Genomic DNA, 25,791 nt, shown 5'->3' on the forward strand with positions numbered 1-25,791 from the left:
CCCAGTCAGCAGCACCATGAGGTCGGCGTGTCTCTCCCTGCTCCTGGTCACGGCCTGTTGGGCGCTGCCCTTCCGTCAGTCCGGTTTCCTGGACTTCATGCTGGAGGACGAGGGGGCCTCTGGGGACAAGGACCTGACCACCGCCACGGAAGACAAGGACTTCGACATGCCCGTCGCGCCGGCAGGACCGAAGTGCCCGTTCCGCTGCCAGTGTCACCTGCGGGTGGTGCAGTGCTCCGACCTCGGTGAGACGACATTTGCAGTGTTGATTTTGACGGCAGATTTTGATTTAGTTTGGGGAGTGACACGCAGCAAAGGCCGTCGGGATCGGGACTTGAACCCACAACATTGGAGCCTAGGTGCCTGGACCGCTAGGCCAGGGGTCCGGGCCGATACATAGCGCATTAACCACATAATTGCGCCATCCCCAACTCAATTCCGGCTGGTGACAGTGTCCTGAATCTAAATTAAGCAATAATGAAAACATATTTTTGTAATATCTCTGATGACTTCTGATGTAGTGTGAGCCACTTCATTTCTATTGTTACATTACATGTGTGGGGCGGCATAGCTCAGGGGTAGAGAAACCGTTATTAGAGCACGAAGGGTTCCCGAAGGGTTCCCAGTTCGAATCCGGGCTCCCCCTGAGTTAATGCCGAAGGGTGCTTGGGCAAGACTCTGAACCCCACATTGCTCCCGGTGAGCTGGTTGGTCCCTTGCATGGTTTCCTCCGCCACCGGTGTATGAATGTGTGTATGAATGGGTGAATGTAATGCACAATCTCTGTAAAGCGCTTTGGATAAAAAGCGCTATATAAATGCACCATTTACCATTTTACATGACGCTGTGTCCCAGTGGTTTCCAAACCTTTTAACTCAAGACCCAAAAGAGAAATTAAACGTTTGTTGTTTGAGAGAGAGAGAGAGAGAGAGAGAGAGAGAGAGAGAGACGTTCACCGACTTTACAAGGTCATTCCCATGAAGGTGTCTCCTACATCCACCCCTGAGATGGAGGGATCTTCAAAGGGCATTTTCCTTTGATCTGCCCATCATCAGCTTGTTAATTCTTCCACAGAACATCGCCCCAGCACAGACTCCTTAAATACTAACAGATGCTGTGAACTGTGCTTCACTTCCTGCAAAAAACCATGACATTATTTGACCCAATCGGGGCCCTCCTCTAATTTTCCTAATTGTTTTCTCAGACAGGGTTGATGTTAGCAAGGTTAGTCTGGGGGAAAGTCCAGAATTTGTCCCATTTTTTTAACGAGCCAACATGTTCTGAAACTTGTTTTCCACCCTTAAGTTTACACTGGAAGGTTAATAGTCTGCAGATGACTATAGTCTGCGTCTTGCATCAGCACAATTAAAGCAACTCGCTTGATTGTTCTCATCATTGTTTAGAGTTTTATCAAGCTTGTTTGTCTAATTGGCAGCCCACACTGTATACCGCGGTGTGTGCGTCACCTGAAGACACGGAAAGTCCCTGAACCCCACATCTTGCTGCATAGAATACAACAGTATTTTTTATTCACCTTGAGCTTTTGATTTATGACGCATGTGTTTATGTGTTTTGACTTTTGAGAGGGAGTTGTGTGGGCTTAACAGACAAAGACAGGAGAAATAAATAAAAAAGAGCAATAGACTGATTCTGACAAAGAGAAATATAGAGCCAAAGAAAACCATAAGCAATTTGGTCCACAGTTTATATTACAAAGAGTGCCTTAAAGGGGGCAGATTTAGAAACAGTAGTAGTAGTAGAAGGTTTGAGTTGAACAAAATATGCAAACAGGTGAGGACACACAGACAGACAGACAGACGGACAGGTAGACAGACGCACAGACAGACAGTTGGAGAGAGTGATGTTCGGGAAAGGGCTGCTTCCATTACCTCACTGCTGTAACCAGGCAGCTCACAGCAGCCTCTCCCTGGAGAGAGAGAGAGAGAGAGAGAGGGAGAGAGAGAGAGAGAGAGAGAGAGAGCTGCAGCAGCAGAGCGCCACTCTCATCTCCGGCGTCTCTGCCTTTCTGGCCTGAAGACTGCATCTGTTCCCCAGACCCGTTGGCAAACATGCAAACGTGCGCTCACAGTACACGCTCACACACACACACACACACACACACACACTCACACATACACACACACGCAAGCAAATACCCATACTGTACACACGCACACAGAGGCCTGGGTGAGAAAGCCAGCACATTTGCCTGCCATCCTGACTCTCCCCTTTACTTTTGGGATAAGTGGAATGTTTTATCTTGAAATCCTTTTTTTTTTTCTCTTTTTTTTTACCCCCCAGCAAGTTTGCAGCTGGCATGGATCCAACTAAAACACTTGATGGCAAATAGTTGTGAATACATTCACCAGGGCTGTTAAGAAAGTGTCAGTGCCGCTACACATGTACTGTGTGTGTGTGCGTGTGCGTGTGCGTGCGTGTGCGTGTGTGTGTGTGTAAATGACTAACATAGGCTCTCAAAGCCAAGATCACATCCTGTGGGGTAATCAGGCTGTTGATGATCCAGGCACATCAACACAGCTCTCCCCTCACTCTCCTCCAAAATTACACACCCACATAAGACCAGGAAATTACATAAACATGGTCATTAATGGTTGGATGTGCCAAGGACAGCAGGGCCTCGGCCCAAGGCAATCATTCGCTTCATATCCCCATACAATGATTAAAGGTGACTGAAAGAGGCTGAAGAGTAGTCTACTCTAGTCTGGAAATCAGATGAATCTGCCAGTGCAAAAAAAAGGGAAAAAAAGGAATTCGCAGATTTGGTCTGGCCGCACTCGGTTGTGATTGGATTTCCATGCCCCTGAAGTTGTGGGGCACCAATCAAATATGGGGTGGGGTTTATCTCCGACCAGAGGCATTTTTGTATTCACCCAGCTTGGAAATGCAGATTCCACACAGAGATTCCAGGCTAACATCTATGCTTGATATTAGTCTGGCCATGGGTAGTTTACGACATCTCACAGCATGAAGATGAACACCACAGTCCAAAGCTATGCTGCAAGTGACTTTGCTTTATTCAACTTCACTTGAGGTTTATTGTCAAATCATCACACTGTTTGCAGGTGTAAAAGTGGGTGGGTTTTTAGTACAAGCTCCCAACGTTTTGCACTAAAAAAACAGTCAGGAATAGAGAATACAATAGAGATAGAAATGAAGTCAGATAACCGGACAAAATGTCAAATATAAGGTGCATGGTCAAAATTGAAACTTAAAAAATAGGTCTGGGACCAGGGAGTGAACCGGGGACATTCTGTTTCGCACAGCCTTTGTACCCATTCAGCTATGGCTGCCAAACTTGCTAAGTTCGGCTAGCTAAGATTGCTGCCATCAAACACATCCAAACGTTTACAACAGCTCTGATTATGTTGATAGATATGACCCCGCGGTGTAGTGCGTTAACAGTAAATGATCTCTAACAAAGTGGCTACGGTCCAGTGTGGAATTAGACATTGTTCAGACTAGACTTCACACACAAAACAAATCCATTATGTTTTGTGTTTTCATAAAGGGTTAGAGAGCATTTTAGTCAGATGGTTAAAGGCTGTTGAGACTAAACAACTCAGGGAAAAGCCAGTTCTGACACGTGCACCTGAATAACACACCTCTCACCTCTTTTAAAATCCCCCCATGCATATACACAGACGGGCCTGTTCTAAACTGTTTACTGGAGCCATAAGACCTTCCATGACAGCTAGGAAACCATTGTATCATGTGGCTCCCTTCCCCCGAGCTCCCCAGCAGCTTGGAATGCATTCGATTCCAACGCAGCTCTTCCTCGCCAGAGGCCGGGACCAGGGGAGGAAAGAAGGTGATGACATTTACAGTAAAACCACATGAACCGTAGCATGGCGTCCCTTTCTGGGAATGTCACAGCAGGCGAACACCTCAGACCGGATAGATATAGGCCTACGGTACAGTGTGTAAATATGTAGATCATTTGTTTGTTTTTTATTGATCTCTCTCCCCCTCGTCCCTTTTTCTTATGGAAACAACAAAAACGATGGAGCTTGCACGAAAACTAATTTCACCCACTGTTTTACACCTGTAAAAATGTGACGTGACAGTAAAGGTGATTCTGATTCTGATGGAATTCTGTGGAAATTGGTGAACATTCTGCGAAATTGCGGTGATCTAAGCTCACAACACATAGCAACATGATGCGTTGTCAGCTTGTAGATCGTCTATCGCTATTTGACAACAAAGTATATAGGCTTTAAGTGTTTAAACCCTATATACAGTACTTCATTGACCAGGGTTCCCCAGGGCTCGATATTTAAAGTATAGCCTAGGGTAAGTGATACATTTTGGTTAAAATAAAAAGTATATTTTTGAGCGGTGGTAAACCGCTTCATAGCATGGCCGTGTGTGTATCCGTGTATGTACTGTATGTGTGTATGTAGCCTGAGTACCATTGGGTGACCAGAGAGGGTGCTGTTGAGGTGCTGTTGGGTGCTGTTGAGTCTAGCCTGAGCATCACACACACACACACCACCACCACCACCACCACAGCATGACACACACACCCCCCCCCTCTCTCTCACACGCGCACACACACACACACACACACACACACACACACACACACACACACACACACACACACACACACACACACACACACACACACACACACACACACACACACACACACACACACACACACACTAACCCTAACCGTTGTGGGGACCTACTATTTTGTCCCCACACTGTCAGAGGTCCCCTGCAGGTGACTGTGTGAACATGCGTTTAGTCCCCATAAGTATAGCTAGACAAACACACACACACACACACACACACACACACACACACACACACACACACACACACACACACACACACACACACACACACACACACACACACACACACACACACACACACACACACACACACACACACACACACACACACACACACACCCTGGTCACCCAATGGTACTCAGGCTACATACACACATACAGTACATTCACGGATACACACACACACACACACACACACACACACACACTAGTGCTGTTGCGCAGCCTCCACGACCACCGCTCAGTTCACACGGGTGTGATTTTTAAAAGGTTAAAGCAATATATTGTGATAGTAATTACTATTAATACAGTATCTGGCTTAAAGTCCTGTTCGCAATTTGGTGTTAGGGGAGTTTCTCACCTGAACTGAGTCAGTGGGTCCCTAGACATGAAAAATCACCGAGGTGCTCGTCCGCCATAGTGCCACGAATGGCGCAATGGCCAAATCAAATATGGCTGCCATCGGCTATGATGAAAATCCAACTTTTCTGTTTCTGGGTGTATATGCACATGTAATACCTCTATTTGGACTAATTGTGGTGTGGGGAATTCATTTCTGATATTGTTTTGACCATTTTGGGTGATTTGGACCTCAAAAGGTTATGGTCAAGGTCATTGCTATTCCGAAGACCGTGGGCCATAACGTGGCCATTGTTAGGAGTAAATACAGGTGCAGTAGGTCTAAATCAACTAATGCTGACATGTATAATTCATTTCTGACATTGTTTTGACCATTAAGGATCATCTTGTCTTTGAAATATCAATGTCAATGCCATTTTTTAAAAACGATTTTGTTCATTACTTGCACTTTTATAGTATTTTTCGTAAGTTTGTTACTATTTTATAGTAAGTTTGTTTTGTTTATAACAAAAGACATACTAGTGAGAAATACAACAAGTAAACATCCACATTTAACTTTAAAGGGGGGTTTTAAATGGGTGTTTAAATGAGCAAATAAGACTATTTACGAATAAAAGTGACAAATAAAATCACACAACAAAAGCACACACAAAATTAAATAACAATTTCCCTCAAAGTGCACCATATTGTGATTGTGTGCATCCAAGTTAGTATGATGTGTTTTTACAGGATGGATTTGCCATTGTTCCATGGCAAAATATGATGCACCGATATCCATCAGCAAGGCAGCCATATCCTCGAGAGTCAAAGTGTTCCTTGCATCCATCCATGTTCAATTGGTTCTAGTCTTTCCTCAGGTTCCTTGGCTGTTGCAAGCAGGTGGCAAGACATGCACTAGAAAGGTGCCTTGTTGGTATCAGCAGTTGTACTTCTCTGCTACCAATGCTGTGTCTTGTTCTGTCAAGGTCTTTGCCTCTCCAAAGTTTGTTAGATATTGTATTCGATCAGAAGCCATAGCTGCATGCTTAGTCCCCACCTGGCCCATGCAGTCATCTCCAGTTTCCAAGGCATATGTCCCCTGATCACTGTCTTGGCTAGTGGTGCTCCAAGATGAGAGACTGCTTGATGCCGTAGAAGCATGTGCCGCTGCACACCTAGTGCCATACTGCTACCAGATCTACTTAATCCCCAGTGCTTGGAAGTATCACTACGACAACTCTCTGGGGTCCACTCATAATCCTGGCGACCCATTATTCCCCCGGGGGTCAGCAACCCGCGGCTCTAGAGCCGCATGCGGCTCTTTAGCTCCACCCTAGTGGCTCCCTGGAGCTTTTTCAAAAATGTATGAAAATTGAATTGTTTTAACAATTTTTTTATCGTCATATCTCCAAGTTTCAAATTTGTATGTTTTTTTCCCCCCGCAAAGTAAAGCCCTGCTTCATCATACAAGACTGACGCACAAAAGTAGTGAAAACAGCAGAGCTACAAGCACACAACGCCTCACACACCGCGAGGCGTTGTGTGCTTGTAGATCGGCTGTTTTCACTAGTTTAGTTCATTAATGATAAATACGAAACGAAGTTTTGGACATACAAGGTTTCCACCCGACAACGACAATATATAAGACTTTTATAATTTTTTGCGGCTCCTGACACATTTGTTTGTTTGTTTTTTGGTCCAATATGGCTCTTTCAACATTTTGGGTTGCCGACCCCTTAGGGTTATGGGTAGGTTTAGTTATAATAGGGCCAGTTGACTCCACATGTACCAGCAGCTTGGTGACAGCCTCCTCAATCTAGTTCAATCTTTGGGATCTCTTCACCTCCAGCCCCTTTTGCATGGAGCCACTCATCATCATCAGAGATAACAGACGCACCCATCCCTCATCAACTTTACAAATTCTGGGTGTCTGAGGAGAACACAAAGCTCTCCAGCTGTGTGTTCGGAATATGGTGTCCATTCAAGCTTGTGGCGATGTAGGTAGAACGGCTGCCTTGGAATCTGAAGGTTCCAGGGTCGATTTCTGGCTCCTCCTGCTTATTTGTCGAAGTGTCCTTAAGCAAGACACTGAACCCATAACTGCTCCCGATGAGCACCTTGCATGGTTTCATGGTGGTGTGAATGTATGTGTGAATGTGTGTGTTAATGGGCGAATGTGAAATACATTGTACAGTGCTTTGTAGAAGAGCGCTGTATACTGTAAATGCAGTCCATTTACCATTATCAGCTCTGTTGTCTCTGTTGATGATGTCGCTAGTGGAGAAGAGATCCCAGACATCTTGAATAGGATTGAGGAGGCTGACACCTGGTGCATGTTCAGCCTCCATTATAACTAAGCCTATCCCTAACCTTCACTAACCTAATGGTCAGAATAATGGGATGTCGGAACTATGAGCGGACCCCAGAGAGTTGTTGTCTCCTTCACATTACTGCTATATTACACCCCATATTTCCAAGCACTGAGGATGAAGGAGATCTGGCAGCAGTATGGCTCTGGTGAGACTCACTTCTACTGCCTCAAGCAGTCTCATCTTGGAGCACCACTAGCCAAGACAGTGATCAAGGCACATATGCCTTGGAGACAGGAGATGACTGCATGGGCCAGGTGAGGATTAAACATGTAGTTATGGCTTCTGACCGAGTACAATATCTAACAAACTTTGGAGAGGCAAAGACCTTGACAGAACAAGACACAGTATTAGTAGCAGAGAAGTACAACTGCTGAGACCAACAAGGCACCTTTCTAGCACGTTTCTTGCCACCTGCTTGCAACAGCCAAGGAACCTGAGGAAAGACTAGAACCAATGGAAAATGGAACAGGGCATGACATAAAGGCTTGTCCTGTTGTCCAGGACAAGTGCCCATACTATGGAGTGGAGGGAGCAAGGGGGGTCATTAGCCGTCCTTTTGTTATTATTTCAATGTATGACATTTTTATCCGGACAAGTGACTTTTGTCCCCGGACAAGTGAATGGGAAATATACTTGTACAAAGGACAACTGCCTCAAAAAGTCAATGTCAAGCTCTGATGGATGGAAGGAGCACTTTGACTTTAGTACACTCCTGCCATGTTTCAAAGATGCAGGTTTACTTGTTGTATTTCTCACTAGTATGTATTTTGTTATAAACAAAACAAACTTACTATAAAATAGTAACAAACTTACAAAAAATACTATAAAAGTGCAAATAATGAACAAAATCGTTTTTGAAAAATGGCATTGACATTGATATTTCAAAGACAAGATGATCCTTAATGGTCAAAACAATGTCAGAAATGAATTATACATGTCAGCATTAGTTGATTTAGACCTACTGCACCTGTTTTTACTCCTAACAATGGCCAAGTTATGGCCCACGGTCTTCGGAATAACAAAATGACCTTGACCATGACCTTTTGAGGTCCAAATCACCCAAAATGGTCAAAACAATATCAGAAATGAATTCCCCATACCCCAATTAGTCCAAATGAAGGTATTACATGTGCATATACACCCAGAAACAGAAAAGTTGGATTTTCATCATAGCCGATGGCAGCCATATTTGATTTGGCCATTGCGCCATTCGTGGCACTATGGCGGACGAGCACCTCGGTGATTTTTCATGTCTAGGGACCCACTGACTCAGTTCAGGTGAGAAACTCCCCTAACACCAAATTGCGAACAGGACTTTAAGCCAGATACTGTATTATATTGAGTGTTTGTTCAGTAACAAGGGTTCCCCTGTCTCTCAAGCTCTTTAATAAACTGAAAATAAATTTTCAGATGGGTTGCCAATGTTCGGCCAATCAAGAAAAAGTACCCATTTATCCGCTTCAAGTTTATGGTGTACCAGTTCCAATTTTGGCAGCTCACTTCCAATTGGATGAAATTGGTATCCTGACCGTTTAATAAAGAGCTGGGGAGACATGGCAATACAACCAGTCCCTTTGAGTAGTAACTAAACATGTACCTTACCGTGTATTACATTAGCAGATATGTTTTTTTTCCTTCTTTTTTAAGAATTCAGTTTTCTTATAGCTTATACAAAACCAAGAGAGTATAAAAGAAAAGGTCTTTGAGTTGAAAACAATGTTTGTGTGTGCAAAACACAGCCAAAGGCTCTTCAGCCAAAATGTGTCTGTGTATGAGTGCTTCCACCTTGGGAAGACAGCTACGCGTAAGCCTCTCACGACCAAACAGTTTATTTTACATGTCCCATTTCTCAGAAATGGAAACGAAATGGCCCGCTGTTAATCGTGGGTTGGCCTATTACTTGTTTGTTTTTTTGGCATATCCTCCCTACATTCAAACCAGCATACGTTGCTACTCTGAGCCGTAACTGCCATCTTTTGTTCGGTTCCTTCAAAACACAGGCTTGGTGACCAGACGGGTTCCTACAGTATATACTGTTGCCATTTTCTGGTCCAAGCTAAACTGAGTTTAGTGTGAGCTCAAGGTCCAGGTATGCAGTGACTGGCTCACTCCAAAGGAAATTTGTTTCAAGGGCCATTTCCATCATGTGTACTTTGGAGCACTTAACATAGTCATTTGGTCCCTTAGGAATGTCACCATGAAATACATTGTGCTTCATTCCCTGGGACTGTTCAGTAGAACATTTCAGAAGGTCACTGCTCCTAGACCTGCTTCCTGACATTTCAGATTCAGCTATGCTGTTGGACCACTGGGGTCTTCAGCAATAATACATTGTGGTGTGCTTGTATGTCACATGCGTGCACGTTCAGGTGAGCAATTGAGGTCATCTAATTTCTCAAGAACCAAATAAACAGAAATGTAAGGACACAATCTCGAACGTCAAAGATTTACATTTCATGAGTGGTCCGTAGGAAGCTCGAGCCCACTGAAGTAAACCCTTTTGTTGCCATTTCCTCTTGAGGTCACAGTGAGACCTCATGCTCTCGCCACTAGAACCAGGGCTGTCAGTCACCACCCACCACAAACTCCAACTCTCCTCAGCATCAATGCATTGAGCTCAATTCAAGCCAGGCAGCAATTACTTTCAGTTCTTGCCAGCTGTTCTTTGAGGTGGGTTTCATCATGCGGGTCATGATGTTAAGGTCATGGTCCAGTGCATGGTCAACTGCACTAAGATCATGTGTTAGCAACAGAGAGACACAATGCACTGAACTGACTGAGAGTTGAATTGATCTGTCTTCTCATGGTGTCATTCCTGTCCTTGTTTTAAGGTATTCTGTCTTATGGTGTCATTCCTGTCCTTGTTTTAGGGTCTACTGTCTAATAGTGTCATTCCTGTCCTTGTTTTAAGGTCTGAAGGCCGTTCCCGAGGACATCCCAGAAGACACCACGCTGCTGGATCTGCAGAACAACAAGATCAGCGAGATCAAAGAGGGTGACTTCAAGCACCTCAAGGGACTCCATGTGAGCAAACCTGTTGACCTAACAGTACAGTTGTGATCTAGATACTGTATATCAGTGGTTCTCAACCAGTGGTGCGGGGACCACCAGTGGTCATTGAAGGGATTCCCTATACAGGTGCATTTGGTTTAATTTTACGCTCTCAAGAGTTAAATTATTGTTAAACATCTGCATTGCTTCATTTACAAGAAGTCTACACAAATAGAGAATGTAGAATCATTTTTACTTTGATCAATGTTTGACTGTCATCTCTCCTAACACAATACAGCATAGAATTGTGGACAAAATCTTATCCAACGATAACAAAATATTTTGGGTCCGAGAGGCTAAATATCATCAAATGGTGGTCTGCGGCTCAAATGCCCATTAAATAATGAACCTTGATGTGAAAAAGTTCAAACATATTGCATAAAACATTTTGGCTTTAACAGATATAACATGCTTCATAAAACATGATTTTAATCGAGCGTGAAATGAATCTTGAGAAGGAGGCATGGTAGATGCACAGTAATAATAAAAAAGCAGAATTAGGAATAATTGAGAGAAAACTACAGAGCAAAATGTTGGCTTGACTGAGACAGTAGAACAGAATCAAGTTTAACTTTTGTGTATGAGTGTGTTTTTGCCTGCACATACTGTAGTCATGCATAATATGCACGAGACAAGTGAATGAATATATGATATTCTGGCGATAGATTTATTCTCCTCTCGTGTTTCACTCTTACTGCTGCTGCTGCTACAACACCAGCTGATTCTTCTCTTATGCTTGAAGTTTCCAATACGTACGTTTGTGAATGTTTATGTTTCTTTAACTGAATAGCCATACCTCATTGTCCTTAACCCCAACAGCGTGAGCCATACCTCCATAACTGTGTAACCTAAAACATACAGGGATTCCACATCCTCAGGCCAGCCACCCACAGAGCACCCCTGCTCCTCATAGAAGTCAATCCTGGCACCACCATTCCCCCAAACCCCAGGTGCAAGGAAGGTATTCACCCCTAGGCCTGACGAGCTCACGCCTCAGAACTCATATAGCGCGCAATAAATACCTCTGTCTAACGGCCAAAGTTGTTTCCAGCATAATCTAATTGGCCTCTCGCGTGGGACAGACCACATACCTCCCATTTCCTCCCATCTGTATACGTGAGAGTGGAACACAGCGGGAGTGCACCAGAGTTGAGCCCAGGGTCAACTTGAACTTGGCCCTGTATCTAGACTTACAAGGCGCCACATGGAAAATATGTTATCCTTACTAACATGACAAACACTTGCATAACTCAATATGCTTCAAAGGTTCTGACATGGATAGTCATACGAGGTCAAGTACGAAAATATATCGGAACAAGAATGCACTCAGTGGAGTGCTGGCCTTCGCCAAGATCTAAAAAATCTCAGTTCATTGTGGTGGCCCTGAATGGTCTTAGGATCACCACAATCAGCAGGAGAGCATGAATGTGCAGAGCAACCTTCCGGCAATAATACATTGTTCACAAGACACAGAAAGACAGATACATGTCTACCTGTAAATCGAAATGAATACCCGGCCTGTTTAATTTCAATTTCTACAAGAAAGTAGTCCCAGATTGCCTTCACAAACAGGGAAGTTTTTATGCAAACTCAATTGTTGTTGTATACTGTATATACAAGGCAGATATCGCCTTGTTTAAAATATCACATTCATGGAATAGTACGTACGGTGAATATTGTAAACACAAGCTGGTACAGTCATACTGATACCAGTTGTGCGTAAAGAGTATTTCACAACGAGGCACAACCAATCAGAATCAAGCACAAAAGCTTTATTTTTTATTTTTTACAAATTATCATTAATAGACTATTTGCATTATTGGAGCTAGCATCACAGGTAAAGCGTGTCTCCTTATTCTCCTGTGTAGGCTCTGATCCTGGTCAACAACAAACTCACCACCATCCATGCCAAGGCCTTCACTCCACTGGCAAAGCTGCAGCGTCTTTACCTGTCAAAGAACCAACTGAAAGACATCCCTGCCAACATGCCCAAGAGCCTACAGGAGCTTCGCATCCACGAGAACGAGATTACCAAGATCAAGAAGGCTGCCTTCCAGGGCATGTCCAACATGATCGTCATGGGTATGGACATCAAATACTTCTCGTTGTTTTAAGGATTGTTATACCAGTAAGACACCCTAAGGGTGAGAAGCGAAGGGCAAGGTCACGCACATGGGCGCGTGCACATGGGCGCGTGCATGCATCCGCCTGGGTGACAGCAGACTGCTGCGCAAGTGCTGCCGCTTTGGCAAGGGATCAACTTTGACCAAGAAAATGCACAGACCTGGTTGGTTGTTTAAGTTGGCAAAAATGTGGCCATATTTTCCCAAATATGTAGATGACTGAAATCTGACATCATAGATGTTTGAAGTCATAGACCACATGAGACTGACACAATATGTCCATATATGGGCATTCTTAGATATGGGCTAATATCGATGACATCAGTGATCTCCATATGGGCATAAAAGGGATTGATTAGTGTGGTTGCCCTAACAGGGCATCATCTGGGAATGGACATAATTATGAACTTAATATTGACGTTTTCGGGCCGAGTGGGGCGTAAAATGTATGCTAATAAGTAAGGCCAGACGGGGCCTCGGGTCAGCCCAGTTAGGGCCTAGTTATAGGGCCAGGCCTTAATTTTGGGCCCGTTGAGAATGCTGAGCTGGTCGAGTCATCATTGTGATGTCAGAGAATGAGGTTTGACAGACAGACAGACATGAGCTGCAAGTTTTCATACTAAATAGCATCCTAAACTAAACTAGTAAGACGCCTAAGGGCGAGGTCACGCCATCTGTCTTGGCCATATATGGATTATGTCGTCTGACATCATACATACAATCCCTTTTATGCCCATATATGGAAATCCCTTTCATGCCCATATACAGAGATACCTGCTCTGAGTATCTGACATCACCGTGATGTCAACTGTGATGTCACAGTGATGTGTCAGACTTTTATGCCCCTAGATGGAGATCCCTGCCATGAAGATCTGACGTCACAGTGATGTGTCAGGGGAACCACTGTGTCAGGCGTTACAGACAGACAGAGATATGGTCAAGCTGTGAGCGTTCACATACTAAACTGCGACCTACGGTCACAATTGAACACATGAACCATAACATGGGTGATTTTCACACGGGTGATTTTTTTTTTTTTTTGTACATGTTAACTACAGTGCCTATCCCGAACAAGTTCGGCTTTATTTCAATCCAATACAATATTTGATTTGCTATTTTACTTACCCCGAGCTGCTTGGAGCAACGTGGGTGGTCCTTGCTCGTCCAGCGCTAGCCAACGAGAGACGCTAGATGGTCCGACGATTTATTCCATTGAAAATGGTTTAAAATAAAGTTTAGAGCCCCCCAAAAAAAACTCAATATATACTGTCGGCGGCACGACGTATGCCAGGGTGCCTATCCCGAACTAGTTCGGGATATTTAATAAAATGAATTATTTAATCGGAGGCCTCAACGAAGCCCCGGTCTAAATTTCCATCCATGGCCGGGACTTAGACTCGGCCATCCACGGGCCGTAGTCGCGCTAATGGCCGCATCGCGCCGCCCACTCCAATGATAAATCACATCTTTAGACAGGATTTTCTCCGGATTGTGTTCCCAGACCCAAAGAAAAGGTTTTTTGCGACTGAAATAGCTTTAGATCGGGCTTCTAAATGGGTTAGCATTTTGGCTACGTGTCAGCTAGCTTCCTCCTCTCGTCACCCATAGCATTGGCTGGAGTGAAATCCCAAGGCACTTGGGACAGTGTCGACGGAAGCTAGAGAGAAGGTCTATGGAGACATTTCTGGCACTCTAGCGCCCCTTGTGGCCGGCCGCACTGTATGAGTTAATCTGAATAACAGAACATACAAAACTGGCTTTCGAATATGTTCCCATAATTTCATTTTCTGCTTCTCATTGTATTACGTTGGAACACCCCACCCATGTTTGCAAATCCGATTTAATACGGTTCTGTGCTACTTCAAAGTTCTGTGCTACTTCAAATACCTCAATCCTTTTCCACAGCTGAGGATAGGTTATATTGTCTCCAGAACGACAGAGTTCATGGAGTTTAAAGGTGATACACCATGCATTTAAAAAGTATTTATGTCATATTGTTTATGTCCCAAAAACGTTTTTCAAAAGGTTTGAGGCTAAATTACCACTCCTGAATAGAGAGCCTCTCTCATTTTTGAATGGCTCTCAGAGCAAATAACTACATTGGATCCATTGGAACAAAGGCAAGGTTTCCATCCGACAGTTATGATAGTATGCATATCCCATTCCCTTCATATTTTGGTTCCACAGCATCTGTGCTGTATTTCTCATTCAAAATGGAATCTCACTGTTTGTTTCACAGCTCACAGCTCCCCAGAACAGAATAGATCGGTCTGTATTTATATACCAGTTTATGTATGATTCAAACATACATGTTCCTGTAACAAGCTGTGGGAAGCACAAAGCTTCATCATGACTGTTATTCTTTATCTGTCTCTCCCACCATCTTATTTTCTGTACTGTGTGGCTTTTCTTTCTATTCTGTGTTCAGAGCTGGGGTCGAACCCACTTAAGGCTGCCGGGATTGACGCTGGCGCTTTTGCTGATCTGAAAAGGGTCTCCTACATTCGCATTGCAGACACCAGCATCAGCGAAATTCCCAAAGGTACAGTTCTGATGTATGGTTGAATGCTTGAGAAATGGAGGGATTTTTGGTTTCAGTCATCCAAAAACACCCTTCACAAGAATGCAGACTTGGATTGTGAAAGTACAGAGAAAATTAACCACAAGAAATTCAAAACGGCCTTCTCTTAATATGGGAACATTTGTGCCAGATCCTGAAATGTTGGCACATGGCTAATGTAGTCTGGATCTTTTGCACAAAGAATTTGAATTTTTGCAGTAGCTGGGAGCCAGTACTCTACCACTCACAGTGGTGGAAAAAGTACTCAAATGTTTTACTTAAGTAAAAGTATCAATACTGCAAAGCAGGAATACTCTGTTTACCTGACAAAGTAGGCTACTCATATTTACTTGAAAAAGTATTTGTATCAAAATGTACTTAAAGTACCAAAAGTAGAAAGTAAACTCATTTTATAGTATGTCCCATTTCACACGTTTTCAAATAAAATATATATTTTTTTAAATCTCACAATGTGTCCCATCGCGACACATTGTGAATGTGTTGGGGGCTGTATATAGGGCTGAAGTGGGTAATGTATGTTTTGCCTCTGAGATGTAGTGGAGTAGAAGTAAAAGTATTGAAAATTGTAAATACTTTAGTAAAGTAAAAGTACCCAAAATTGTACTTATACGTACAATACTTGAGTAAATGTACTTTGCACTACTTTACACCACTGACCAGTACTTTCAAAAGGTACACTGCTGTGTCCTTTCATTGTATGTTTCTTTATCTATGTTAAATATTCGCTTATTTTCAAAAGACTTCCATACACCAGACAAATAGTCAACCAGAAGGTGCTCTTTAAATAGTTGCAGGAAAACTCTAAAAGGTCAACTATAAAAACCAGCCATGTGTTGGCTGAAACCTGCTGCTTGTTTTTAATGTTCCAATAATGAACTAACCCAGGAACAAAAAAAAAACAAAAAAAAAGGTTTTTCTTTTTTTCTTTTATGTTTGCCTTACAGTTTTTCCTTTGGTTTGGTAACTACGTTGAACCCTCTCGATTACGGGGCAAACATCAAGAAGAGAATAGCAGATCAACAAGCTCACAAAAGCTTGTAGATCAGCTATTTTCGACAAAGATATTTGGTGCAGAGGGGGGAAAAAAGGAGAGGGTCAAGTAGAGACCCCTGGTGGAGTCCCGCTAAAAAACAATATACTGACTGACTGGGTGTCGCACCAAATTTTATGGTTACTTTAACTATTGATAAATAGCAGATATTCAAGCTTGCTGCGAGCTTGTATATTTTTTCAGCAAGTCTTTGAATATTTCAAATCCTTGGATTTTTGAAAAAAAAAAGAAGTTTCTATGTCAGTGGTGCTCAAACTTTTTCATGTGAAGGACCCACGAAATGATATGTATTTGGCCACGGACCCGCCAGCTCAAAATATTTAGTTCCAGGGACCCCCCCAGAAGCAAAATGTTCGCTTAAAAAATACATATGTTCAAAGATTTTCACACATTTTCACTTTTCAAAAATAGATCTACAAGCTCGCAGCGCGGCACTCGGTGCCACGCTGCAAGCTTGTATATCTTCTATTTTTCAATAGTTAAATTATTAAATAATTAAGGTCCCTCCACCTTGGGCCCTAGTAACTCAGTCCCACTTTTCCCACCCTTATGACGCCCCTGGGTTTAACCGTAATGTAATTTGCCCCTTTGCTCATACCAAGCCAGTAACCCTGTTGTGATGGTCTCTCCAGGGCTGCCCAGCTCTCTCTCAGAGCTTCACCTGGACGGAAACAAGATCACCAAGGTCACGGCTGACGGTCTCAAGGGCCTGAAGAACCTGGCTAAGTAATGACACGTCTGATGCATCTGACTGACTTGCTCTTCCCATTATGTATTGTACATAATGATGCACTCATCAAATTCTTTCCTGATGATTTCATTCCACATTTTAAACATCTGCTGCCATTCTGCCATGCTGTACATCTCCTGCTCAGCGATGTATACAGTAGCTTGGAATGCAATGCATGCATTAAGCTCACCTTAATGCATGTCTCACTCTTTTCTGCCATTCAAATGTTACCTCACTCAATTTCACTCTTTAGTTTAACACAGGCAGTGCGGGGAAGCTACTAAATAAAATGTGTCTAGCTAAGCTTACGCTTTGTAAAAAATAATTACTGAGCTACACTCAAAAGTAACTAACAATATGAAAGCTACTTTGCACTTAATGCGTTTGATAACATGTTACATGTTATTACATACATATCCACTATGTGATTGAAAAGAATGTGTAAAAAGCTGCAAAATGCTGAACATGGAAAATTCTCTCCTTGATGTGATGGACAAACTACACTCAAAACCCGTTGGTTGTGCTCTTTTATGTTGTTGTGCCAACTGAAAATGTTAGTGATTGCTACATGTTGAAAACACTAGCTTAATTACTTGAAAGCTACACCATTCCGATAGTGAAGCTACCCACAAGCTATTGGGAAATATAGTTAAGCTAGTTTCTTAGCTACTGCCCAACACACTGTTAACAGCATTAGCTTTACCAATGGACCAAAAGCACATTGCGGTTATAATCTGGATTACAAACAAAAGTCAGATGTAAACAGTATTTTCTGGATAATCAAAACAACTGTTTGCCTCATAAAAGTGGATACACTATATTTATAAGATCAGCGCTCAGATGGCTGAGGGAGAAGATATTCCACACGAGAACAAAGAGCACAGTTGTACAGCACAGATAGTTTATGTTGGAGAGGAAGAAGACGACGGCCATGTGATTCTTTTACTTTCCATTTACTCATAGTTACTCATTGACAGCTGTGTGGAATAGTTTTCAAATTCTCCATCTGTAATATGCATTTATCCCACTCCATTTACACAATTTCACTCTTTTCATTCATGCACAGGCCATACTCTATTAGGAATAGAGAGAGAGACATTTGATTTGTGTAATATTTTGAATCACAATCAACCATAAAATTAATTAATTAATAAGGAAACAGGAGCGATGGTCCCAATTAATTTCCACTTTATTTTAAGACCTAGAAAGCAGCCGTGGTTACACTGTGTGCTTGGCTGGTGATGATAAGATCAGGCTGAAGATCTTTCCAGCCTTAGAAGTACCCAGTAAAAACCATAAGTGTTACTGAAAGGCTAACATGTAATTCGTGATAAACTGCGACCAGTTATCAGCAAGCTCTTGAAATCTTTGGCTTAGCTCAAGGCTACAGCATAATCAAGGCGAACAAGAACTTTTCCCAGCTTGGCCAGGGCTTTCTAAACCAAACAAAGTCTGTAGCCTAATACAGGTTACTATCTTCGACCTAACCTCATCAGACAGCCTTTCTTATAACTACAGTAGTATCCAAGGAACGGTGCTGGCAGATTGTGAGAATAAAACGATATAAATCATAAGAGCATTGAGTGTCGGCGAGCGGTGAACAGTACATGGCTAATTAGGAAATGTGCAAGAACTGCCAAACCCAAGTAAATGTCGGCAAGGCACTGCGTGAGTTCTTATGACGTAATTTTGTTATTGGAAAAAAAGTTATTGTTCGGCTGGAGTATGCCGCAGTCTTTATGTGAGGTTGCAGCTGAACGTAGACTATTATGGGTCCATGTTCCTTGACCTTTACAGACTATACAGATAACTTTGTAGAGAGGCATATGGGTCAGGCAAGGGTAAATGGAATTAAATTAACATTCCTTCTTGTGGGGTTAGGGTTAGATAGATCTCATGCACAAAAGGTTGCTCACCTATTGTCTCATCTCATGCACAAAAGGTTGCTCACCTATTGTCTCATACACAACCTACAATTACTCTTTCTTTTTTGCACGTATGTTCATTTCCTCAACTGCAGACTGGGTCTGAGCTACAATGAGATCAGCTCTGTGGAGAACAGCTCACTGGCCAGCGTTCCTCACCTCAGAGAGCTGCACATGGACAACAACGCCTTGACCAGCGTACCTCCTGGTCTGCCTGACCATAAGTACATACAGGTGAATAAACTCAAAAGTCATTCTCTAAACCAGGGTTTCTCAAAGTGGGTGCAAAGTCCAGGGTTGCTGCAGAATAATTTGAAGTGATATTGATAAATTCCAAATATTATCAGTTCAACCACTTAAACCCTCTATAATTAGTATGATGGAGCACCAAACAGCCTCAACAAAAATAGCAGATCCACAAGCTCACAACACGTCACGGTGTGACGCGTAGTGAGCTTTGTAGATTGTCTATTTTTGCCGAATGTTCCCCCCAGAATAGGGATGCTGGGGTTCGAGTGGTTAAATGTCAAGTACTGTTATAAGGTTATTTTTTTATCTGTATAGTGGAAACGGAAGTTCTGTCAAGTTTTCCTCCTGACACACACTGTACCTTAAAATTATTTACATGTAATATGACAAATGTAAGGTTTTATAAAGTCACAGTAATTCAGAGGTGCCTTGGATAAAAAAGTTATTTACTGGGGTGACCTGAGACAAAAACGTATGAGAACCCCTGCTCTAAGCGCTTCGTTCAAGGACAATCTCATGGCTTTCCTTGTTAAAATTGGATGATAACTATTTTAGAGAGTTTAAAAACAGGATGGGGTCTAACAGTCCAAGCGGTCCATCATATTGCCCCCCCCCCCCCCCCCCCCCCACTATGAAGGGACGCCATAGAGACTGTTAGACCCCAAGTAGAGAGCATGGGTGACATGATTGGTTTTCAAAGTGCAAGTACGCATAAGTTAACGCCCATTCTCACCTCTGTTCTATCAACTACTGTACCTGTCTGCTAATTATCAGCAGGTGGAGATCAATGATTTTTCTGGCATTGCGAGACTAGCAAGTTAAATCCCCATGAGTAAAGTAAAGTTTGCTATGCAGGTTGTCATTACATCTGACTTTCAGTGTCATTGGGTTGGGGTAGGTAATTAAGGGTTTGAATACATTTCATTATTGCAAACAGGTGCTTGTTCCAACTATTTTGGTCCCAACATGTATATGTAAATATATGGCTAATGGCTGTTATGGCTGAGTTCCATTAGCCAACTTATTTATTCACAGAATCTAATTTATTGTGATTATTTTCTTTCCTTTTATAGCTACAATCCTGGACTTATTTGAATGAATAATGAATACCTGTTTATACAATATTGAGATGAAATAGAAAAGTACATCTGCATTGGTTGGAGGTGGTCTCGTTACTCGTCCAATGAGACATTTAGACCCTGGTGTTGAATAGGACACCTGCTGGTTGACAATTTCAATAAAGTTATTTGAAGCAGACTGTGCACTGGACTGGAAACTGCAGTAGATGCAGGGGTTGACACTAAGAGGCACATACCCGTCAAGAAAGTATAGGCCATGTTCTAGAACAAATTAATGTTAAATCCAATCAATAACTGCAGAGTGGCGACAGTCACTTTGATAAACAGAACAAGTGCATGCTACTAGTTGTAGCATGCATGAAATAGCCAATAATATTTAATGTGTTTTATCTTTTTGCGTTTTATTTACTTGCCATGGGCAGTCTGACAACCGTTAGTGTCAACCCCTGATGTAATGCCATCTTCATTGTAGTTTAGACATTGTTGTAATTACAGATTTCCAAAATTGAGAGACATCTAAATTATATTATAGCCCTAAAGATCTCAGCTAGATCGCTATTTTGGCACTTTATAGCATATAGATAGGTCACACATGCCCTACTTCCATTTTCACAGTCACCTACATTGCCGGGGACCCGATGATGCTCATTGCTATGGATACCATTCAATCCATAAAATAAAATAAAATAGCCAGATCACAGAAGCCGTCATGGATGATGTGTTATGTTATGTTATGTTATGTTATGTTATGTTATGTTATGTTATGTTATGTTATGAATGGAAACGGACATAGTTTACTTTTATCAATTTCTAAGGGCCAAAACGTTCTCATAATATCAATCTCTCTTCCAGGTGGTCTATCTCCATTCCAACAAGATCTCCGCCGTGGGAACAGAGGACTTCTGCCCCCCTGGCTTCAACACCAAGAAGGCCATGTACTCTGGCATCAGCCTGTTCAGCAACCCCGTGCCTTACTGGGAGGTTCAGCCAATCACGTTCCGCTGTGTCTTTGACCGCTCTGCCATCCAGCTCGGCAACTACAGGAAGAAGTAGAGAGTCCCGTCCTGTCCCGTCCCCCCTCCCCCCTTCTAAGAGAAAGAATGAATTGAATGAATGAATTGATTGATTTGTAAGAGTGTGTGTTTGAACCACGGCCCAACAACACTGATCTGTAACCCCCCACCCGGCCTCCCCTTAAATGATGTCATCTAATTTCACCGCCATTCCAATGACTCGGAAGTGTTAGAAAACTCTGACAGTGGACATTGACCTCAGATACTGTACATTGTATTCTCACAGAACGCATCGATAGCGCCTCCGGCTTAACAGAAATCACCAGCATTAATTGCCATGGCAAACGCTCTCACTTACAGTGTAATAAAGGTTATCATTATCATATCAATACCAATCACCATCAATCATATCACACCATACTATGCATCGGGAACACTGCGAATACATCGCCACACCTTCATACAATAACATCACTGCCGTTTGTTCAGAGGACAAGATGAAATTGTAAAACGATAACCACTCTGAAAGGGTTTTAAATTCAGTCGGAAGGAGATCTTAGGAAGTCCCAGTTGGATAAACTGTAGGCTTTCTGAACCTCAAGCCATCACATGAACTATGAGAGGGCTGTCCTGTAGAGCAGGCAGCGAGGGGTTTAAACTTGTGTTTTACTATGCCTTTTAACAACCATCGGTATATTAGAATGTACTAGATATTACCTGTGTAGTAGGAATAGTATTCAGAGTCTACGATTGTCATGCAGTGCTCTTTGAAAGAATTCTGAATTTCTATTTGCATTGTACTCAATTCAAGTACAGATAAAGAAAAGAAAACAAAAAGAAAGGAAAAGCAACTGTATCTTCAACTGTGTCACATTTTGACTTCTCCGTGCTTGCTTCAGTGTTGACTTAGTTTGGGTATTTCTATGATAGTTCAATGGCACAACAGTGATTTTCTTTATCACATTCCATCCCCTGCTCCCTGTGGTATGTAATATTCCTAAAAACTAAACAAAAAGAAAAAAGGAAAAAAAAGAAAAAAAGAGGAGAAAATAGCTTATCAAGATGTAGAATAAACCATATATGTTTTTGAACAGAAGCCATTCCCAAAGATCTATAAGTATGCATGCATTTTGATTTGTTAGTTTTTCGACTTTTCAACTTGAAGCAGGTGGTTTCTGGACTTTCTTGTTAACTAGTGTTTGTATCTATCCTTTTGTTTCCTTACTTTTGATTAATTTTGTTTTTTTAAAGAGTCTGAGAAGAATTTCAGAGAGAATGCGGACTGGCATGCCCGCAGCACCCACCCTTGTTAGTGTGAATGTTTGTATGTATAGACGCTGTATATAAACGCTGTATAAAACCTTCTCAATCGCTTAAAAGCACATGCACTTACCACAGCTCAGACTTAATATATCAGCAATAAAGGTGTTCCTCTTTTTTTTCTGGAGCAGGGGCTCCCACTCTGGTGTCCTGAACAAATAAAAATACTAATGAAAAAGAGGGGCAGTTTCTGGTGGATGTAACCACAACCACAACTCACATGCTATCCACGCTGTGCTCCTATAGTCACTAGCCGGTGCTGTAACAGCCACAAGACAATGCAAGGAATGGGGAGATAGAGAAGAGATGCTTTGCCACCAAAGCTGTGCCCCTTCTTGAGGGCATGCACTGTAACCATATAATTATGCTATTTGACCTAAATTAGCTCATATTATTTGACAATGCTGACCGATATTTCTGTTGATTATATTGTACTGCAGGGAATATTAAAAGTATTTCTGTAGTTGATCATTTTAAATATGCAATGTAGTCGTTTAACTGCAGTGCATATGCTCCGACCTGCTGACGTCATGTCAGAAAATATACGTATGTATTGGATAGTAATGTTGAATGTTAAGTTGATTTATGTTGAACATCATAGGTGCTCTATTACAGGTGAACAAGGTCAAGAGGAGGATCAGGTGAGCTACATGTAAACCAAAGCACTTCTATAGAAAAGAAATATGACTATGACTATAGAAAAATTGCTGCTCTATTGTTTGTGGCTGACAGCTGGCATATTTATTGAAGTTGACAGAGATAAGAGTCGAGAGCCCATAGCCCATATGGATCGGCCATGGGATGGTGGCGCCATGTTGGTACAGTAGGTTGTCAGGGAGACAGCATTGGTTAAATGTTATGTAATGCAATCAATTAAATGTTATGCTACTGCTGCCACGCTTGAAGTCATGTTTACATTGGGCAGTTAGTTTAAATTAGTCGGATGAAATGAATAATGAATTCTAAACATTACCGAACTGAAAATCATGTGGGAATATTTTAGCTCTAGTAATAATCAATTTTAGTATCTAGTAGACTACTAGCCATTCTGAATGAATCTGCACTCTTCAACTCACCAGCGAGCCTAGTGGCGAGGACTATATTGCAGGTTCAATATAAACTATGGGCTATGAGCGAGATGACATCATCACCAGCTGCTGGGGTTATGATATTTTCAGGTAAATAAATACTTAAACTGGTGGAAGGATTAACAGTTGTCTACAGGATACATGACAAGTAGTGGGCAGGAACAGCAGTGAATCTCATTAAGTCTGAATACAGACTCTAAAAACAGTTAAATCCCTGTGTTAATTTGACTCTGAGAGTGTACACATGTAACCACATGGACCCGTTAGGGTAAATGGGTAAATTAAAACGAAGGAATTTACTGAGTAGGTGCCAAATTTGTTTTTGTTAGAGGTAACAGTGTTATGTCTTTGGAGAGTGTTGCTAGGATTACATTTTCAAAGTTACTGTAAATTTCAATTAAGTAGGTTTTTATGAGGCTATCAAGCTGACCATAATCCCTTTCTTAATTACAGCAAACAGTCACTGGATAGGAGTGAAAATTACAGCTCTTGAAATCTATGGTTTGGTTTTTGTGGTGAAATAGACCACTGATTCGGTTACCTTTTATGTACCCGCCACAGCCGCCAGTGGGAAAAAATAAGGGGTCACCACGGGGCCGTGCATTTCAGAAACTTTGTATGACCTGATTTTTGATAAAAGAAATTAGCTGAATGCAGATTTAGAATCTTCAAGTGCTTATTTTCTCACTCCCTACTCGTCACTGACATTTCTTCATGGGGTCAACGCACTGGGTACCCCCTACGCCTTGAATGGCCCTCGTAAAGGCCTCACCGTGGATTTGTTGGGCTTCTTCCTCACAGAAGACACAGGCTGTTACAAGTAGAAGTCCTGTATTCAAAATCTACTGGGGTAAAAGTACAGTACAAGAGTATTGGTATCAAGATGTACTTAAAGTACCAAAAGTAAAAGTAGTAATTATACAGAATGTCCCATTTCAAGTTTTCAAATGTTTACAAATCATTAATTTTGATTTATTTTCAAATGGCCGAAATGTGTATAGGGCTGAAGTGGTTAATGTATGTTTTATAATCTAAATCTAAATCTACAAAGTAACTAATGACTAAAGTTTTCAAATAAATGTAAAAGTACAATATTTGCTTTTGAGATTTAGTGGAGTAGAAGTAAGTATTGGAAATTGTACAAAAAGTACAAAATTACAAATATCAAACTAGGGATAGTTATTTACTATTTTCTGCCTGTTGCTATGCAACTCGAACGCTGCTGAGTCACAGTGGTGTAAAGTAACTAAGTACATTTACTCAACAGAGGACTCGAACAGGGTAGAGTTCACTGTGGCGTTCAACTCCGTACCCGACGCCAAAGATACAGTAGGTGACTTGTGAGAGAGAATATGTTGAAAATGTCCAAACTGAAATAGCTGTATAAATATGAGTCCTCGCCCAAGGTTTAGTGCAGATACCAAAAGAGAGAGAGAGAGAGAGAGAGAGAGAGAGAGACAGACAGACAGACTTAATCTTGTAAAAATCTGTTTTTTAGATAAAAACGTAAGAATTCCACTATTTCCTGCAGCCATTACAAATCTACGATTTCTGTTGGCCATTTCATATCTGGTCATGTTGTACGTAAAACGCATGTTACATATTTCACAACATACTGTATATATCAGCTAACTAACATAATTATTATGTTTTTTTGGATCAATGTCAGTTACTTCAGAGTTCAGATACTGTGTCTCATTTCTTTGAGCATGCAGGTTTCCTACATCTGATACCAGACAGAGGTTATACATGAAAATGCTTAAATTGCCTTTTCTGAAACACCTTTATTGTTCAAACGAGTGAGCGTCGGTGATACTGGAATACTATACTAGGGGTGTCCATTAATTCATTATCACCTTTCATTTAATTAGTCACGACTGTCTCTCAAGGGTTCCCAGGTGGTGATATACTGTAACTGAAGGAGCATGGGGTTCTGGGGTAACATCATAAATCACTCACTTGGAATGCAGTTCACATTTCATTCATATGGAAGGATATTGGAGAGGGAGAAAAAACAACAACATATGGAGCCCGCCCCTGCCCCTGAGTC

The 25,791-nt window shown here is 41.9% G+C and overlaps 1 protein-coding gene across 1 annotated transcript; it reads left to right on the top strand.

The window, feature by feature from the left end:
- dcn (decorin) lies at positions 1 to 22,780 on the top strand. The gene is made up of 7 exons (XM_080753951.1): positions 1 to 245; positions 10,443 to 10,555; positions 12,451 to 12,664; positions 15,134 to 15,247; positions 16,970 to 17,063; positions 19,088 to 19,226; positions 21,173 to 22,780. The coding sequence occupies exons 1-7, from the start codon at positions 17 to 19 to the stop codon at positions 21,371 to 21,373; spliced, it is 1,104 nt and encodes a 367-aa protein (XP_080610077.1). The 5' UTR covers positions 1 to 16; the 3' UTR covers positions 21,374 to 22,780.
- Positions 22,781 to 25,791: the final 3,011 nt, after the last annotated feature.

The sequence above is a fragment of the Nannobrachium achirus genome (genome assembly GCF_963921795.1).
Source record: "Nannobrachium achirus genome assembly, chromosome: 23".
Taxonomy (NCBI): Eukaryota; Metazoa; Chordata; class Actinopteri; order Myctophiformes; family Myctophidae; genus Nannobrachium; species Nannobrachium achirus.

Excerpts from the sequence above, each read along its gene's own strand:
- dcn (XM_080753951.1), top strand. The coding sequence starts at position 17 with ATGAGGTCGGCGTGTCTCTCCCTGCTCCTGGTCACGGCCTGTTGGGCG. Across the intron at positions 15,248-16,969 it reads CATCAGCGAAATTCCCAAAG|GGCTGCCCAGCTCTCTCTCA; the intron begins GTACAGTTCTGA and ends TGGTCTCTCCAG. Across the intron at positions 17,064-19,087 it reads GGCCTGAAGAACCTGGCTAA|ACTGGGTCTGAGCTACAATG; the intron begins GTAATGACACGT and ends CCTCAACTGCAG.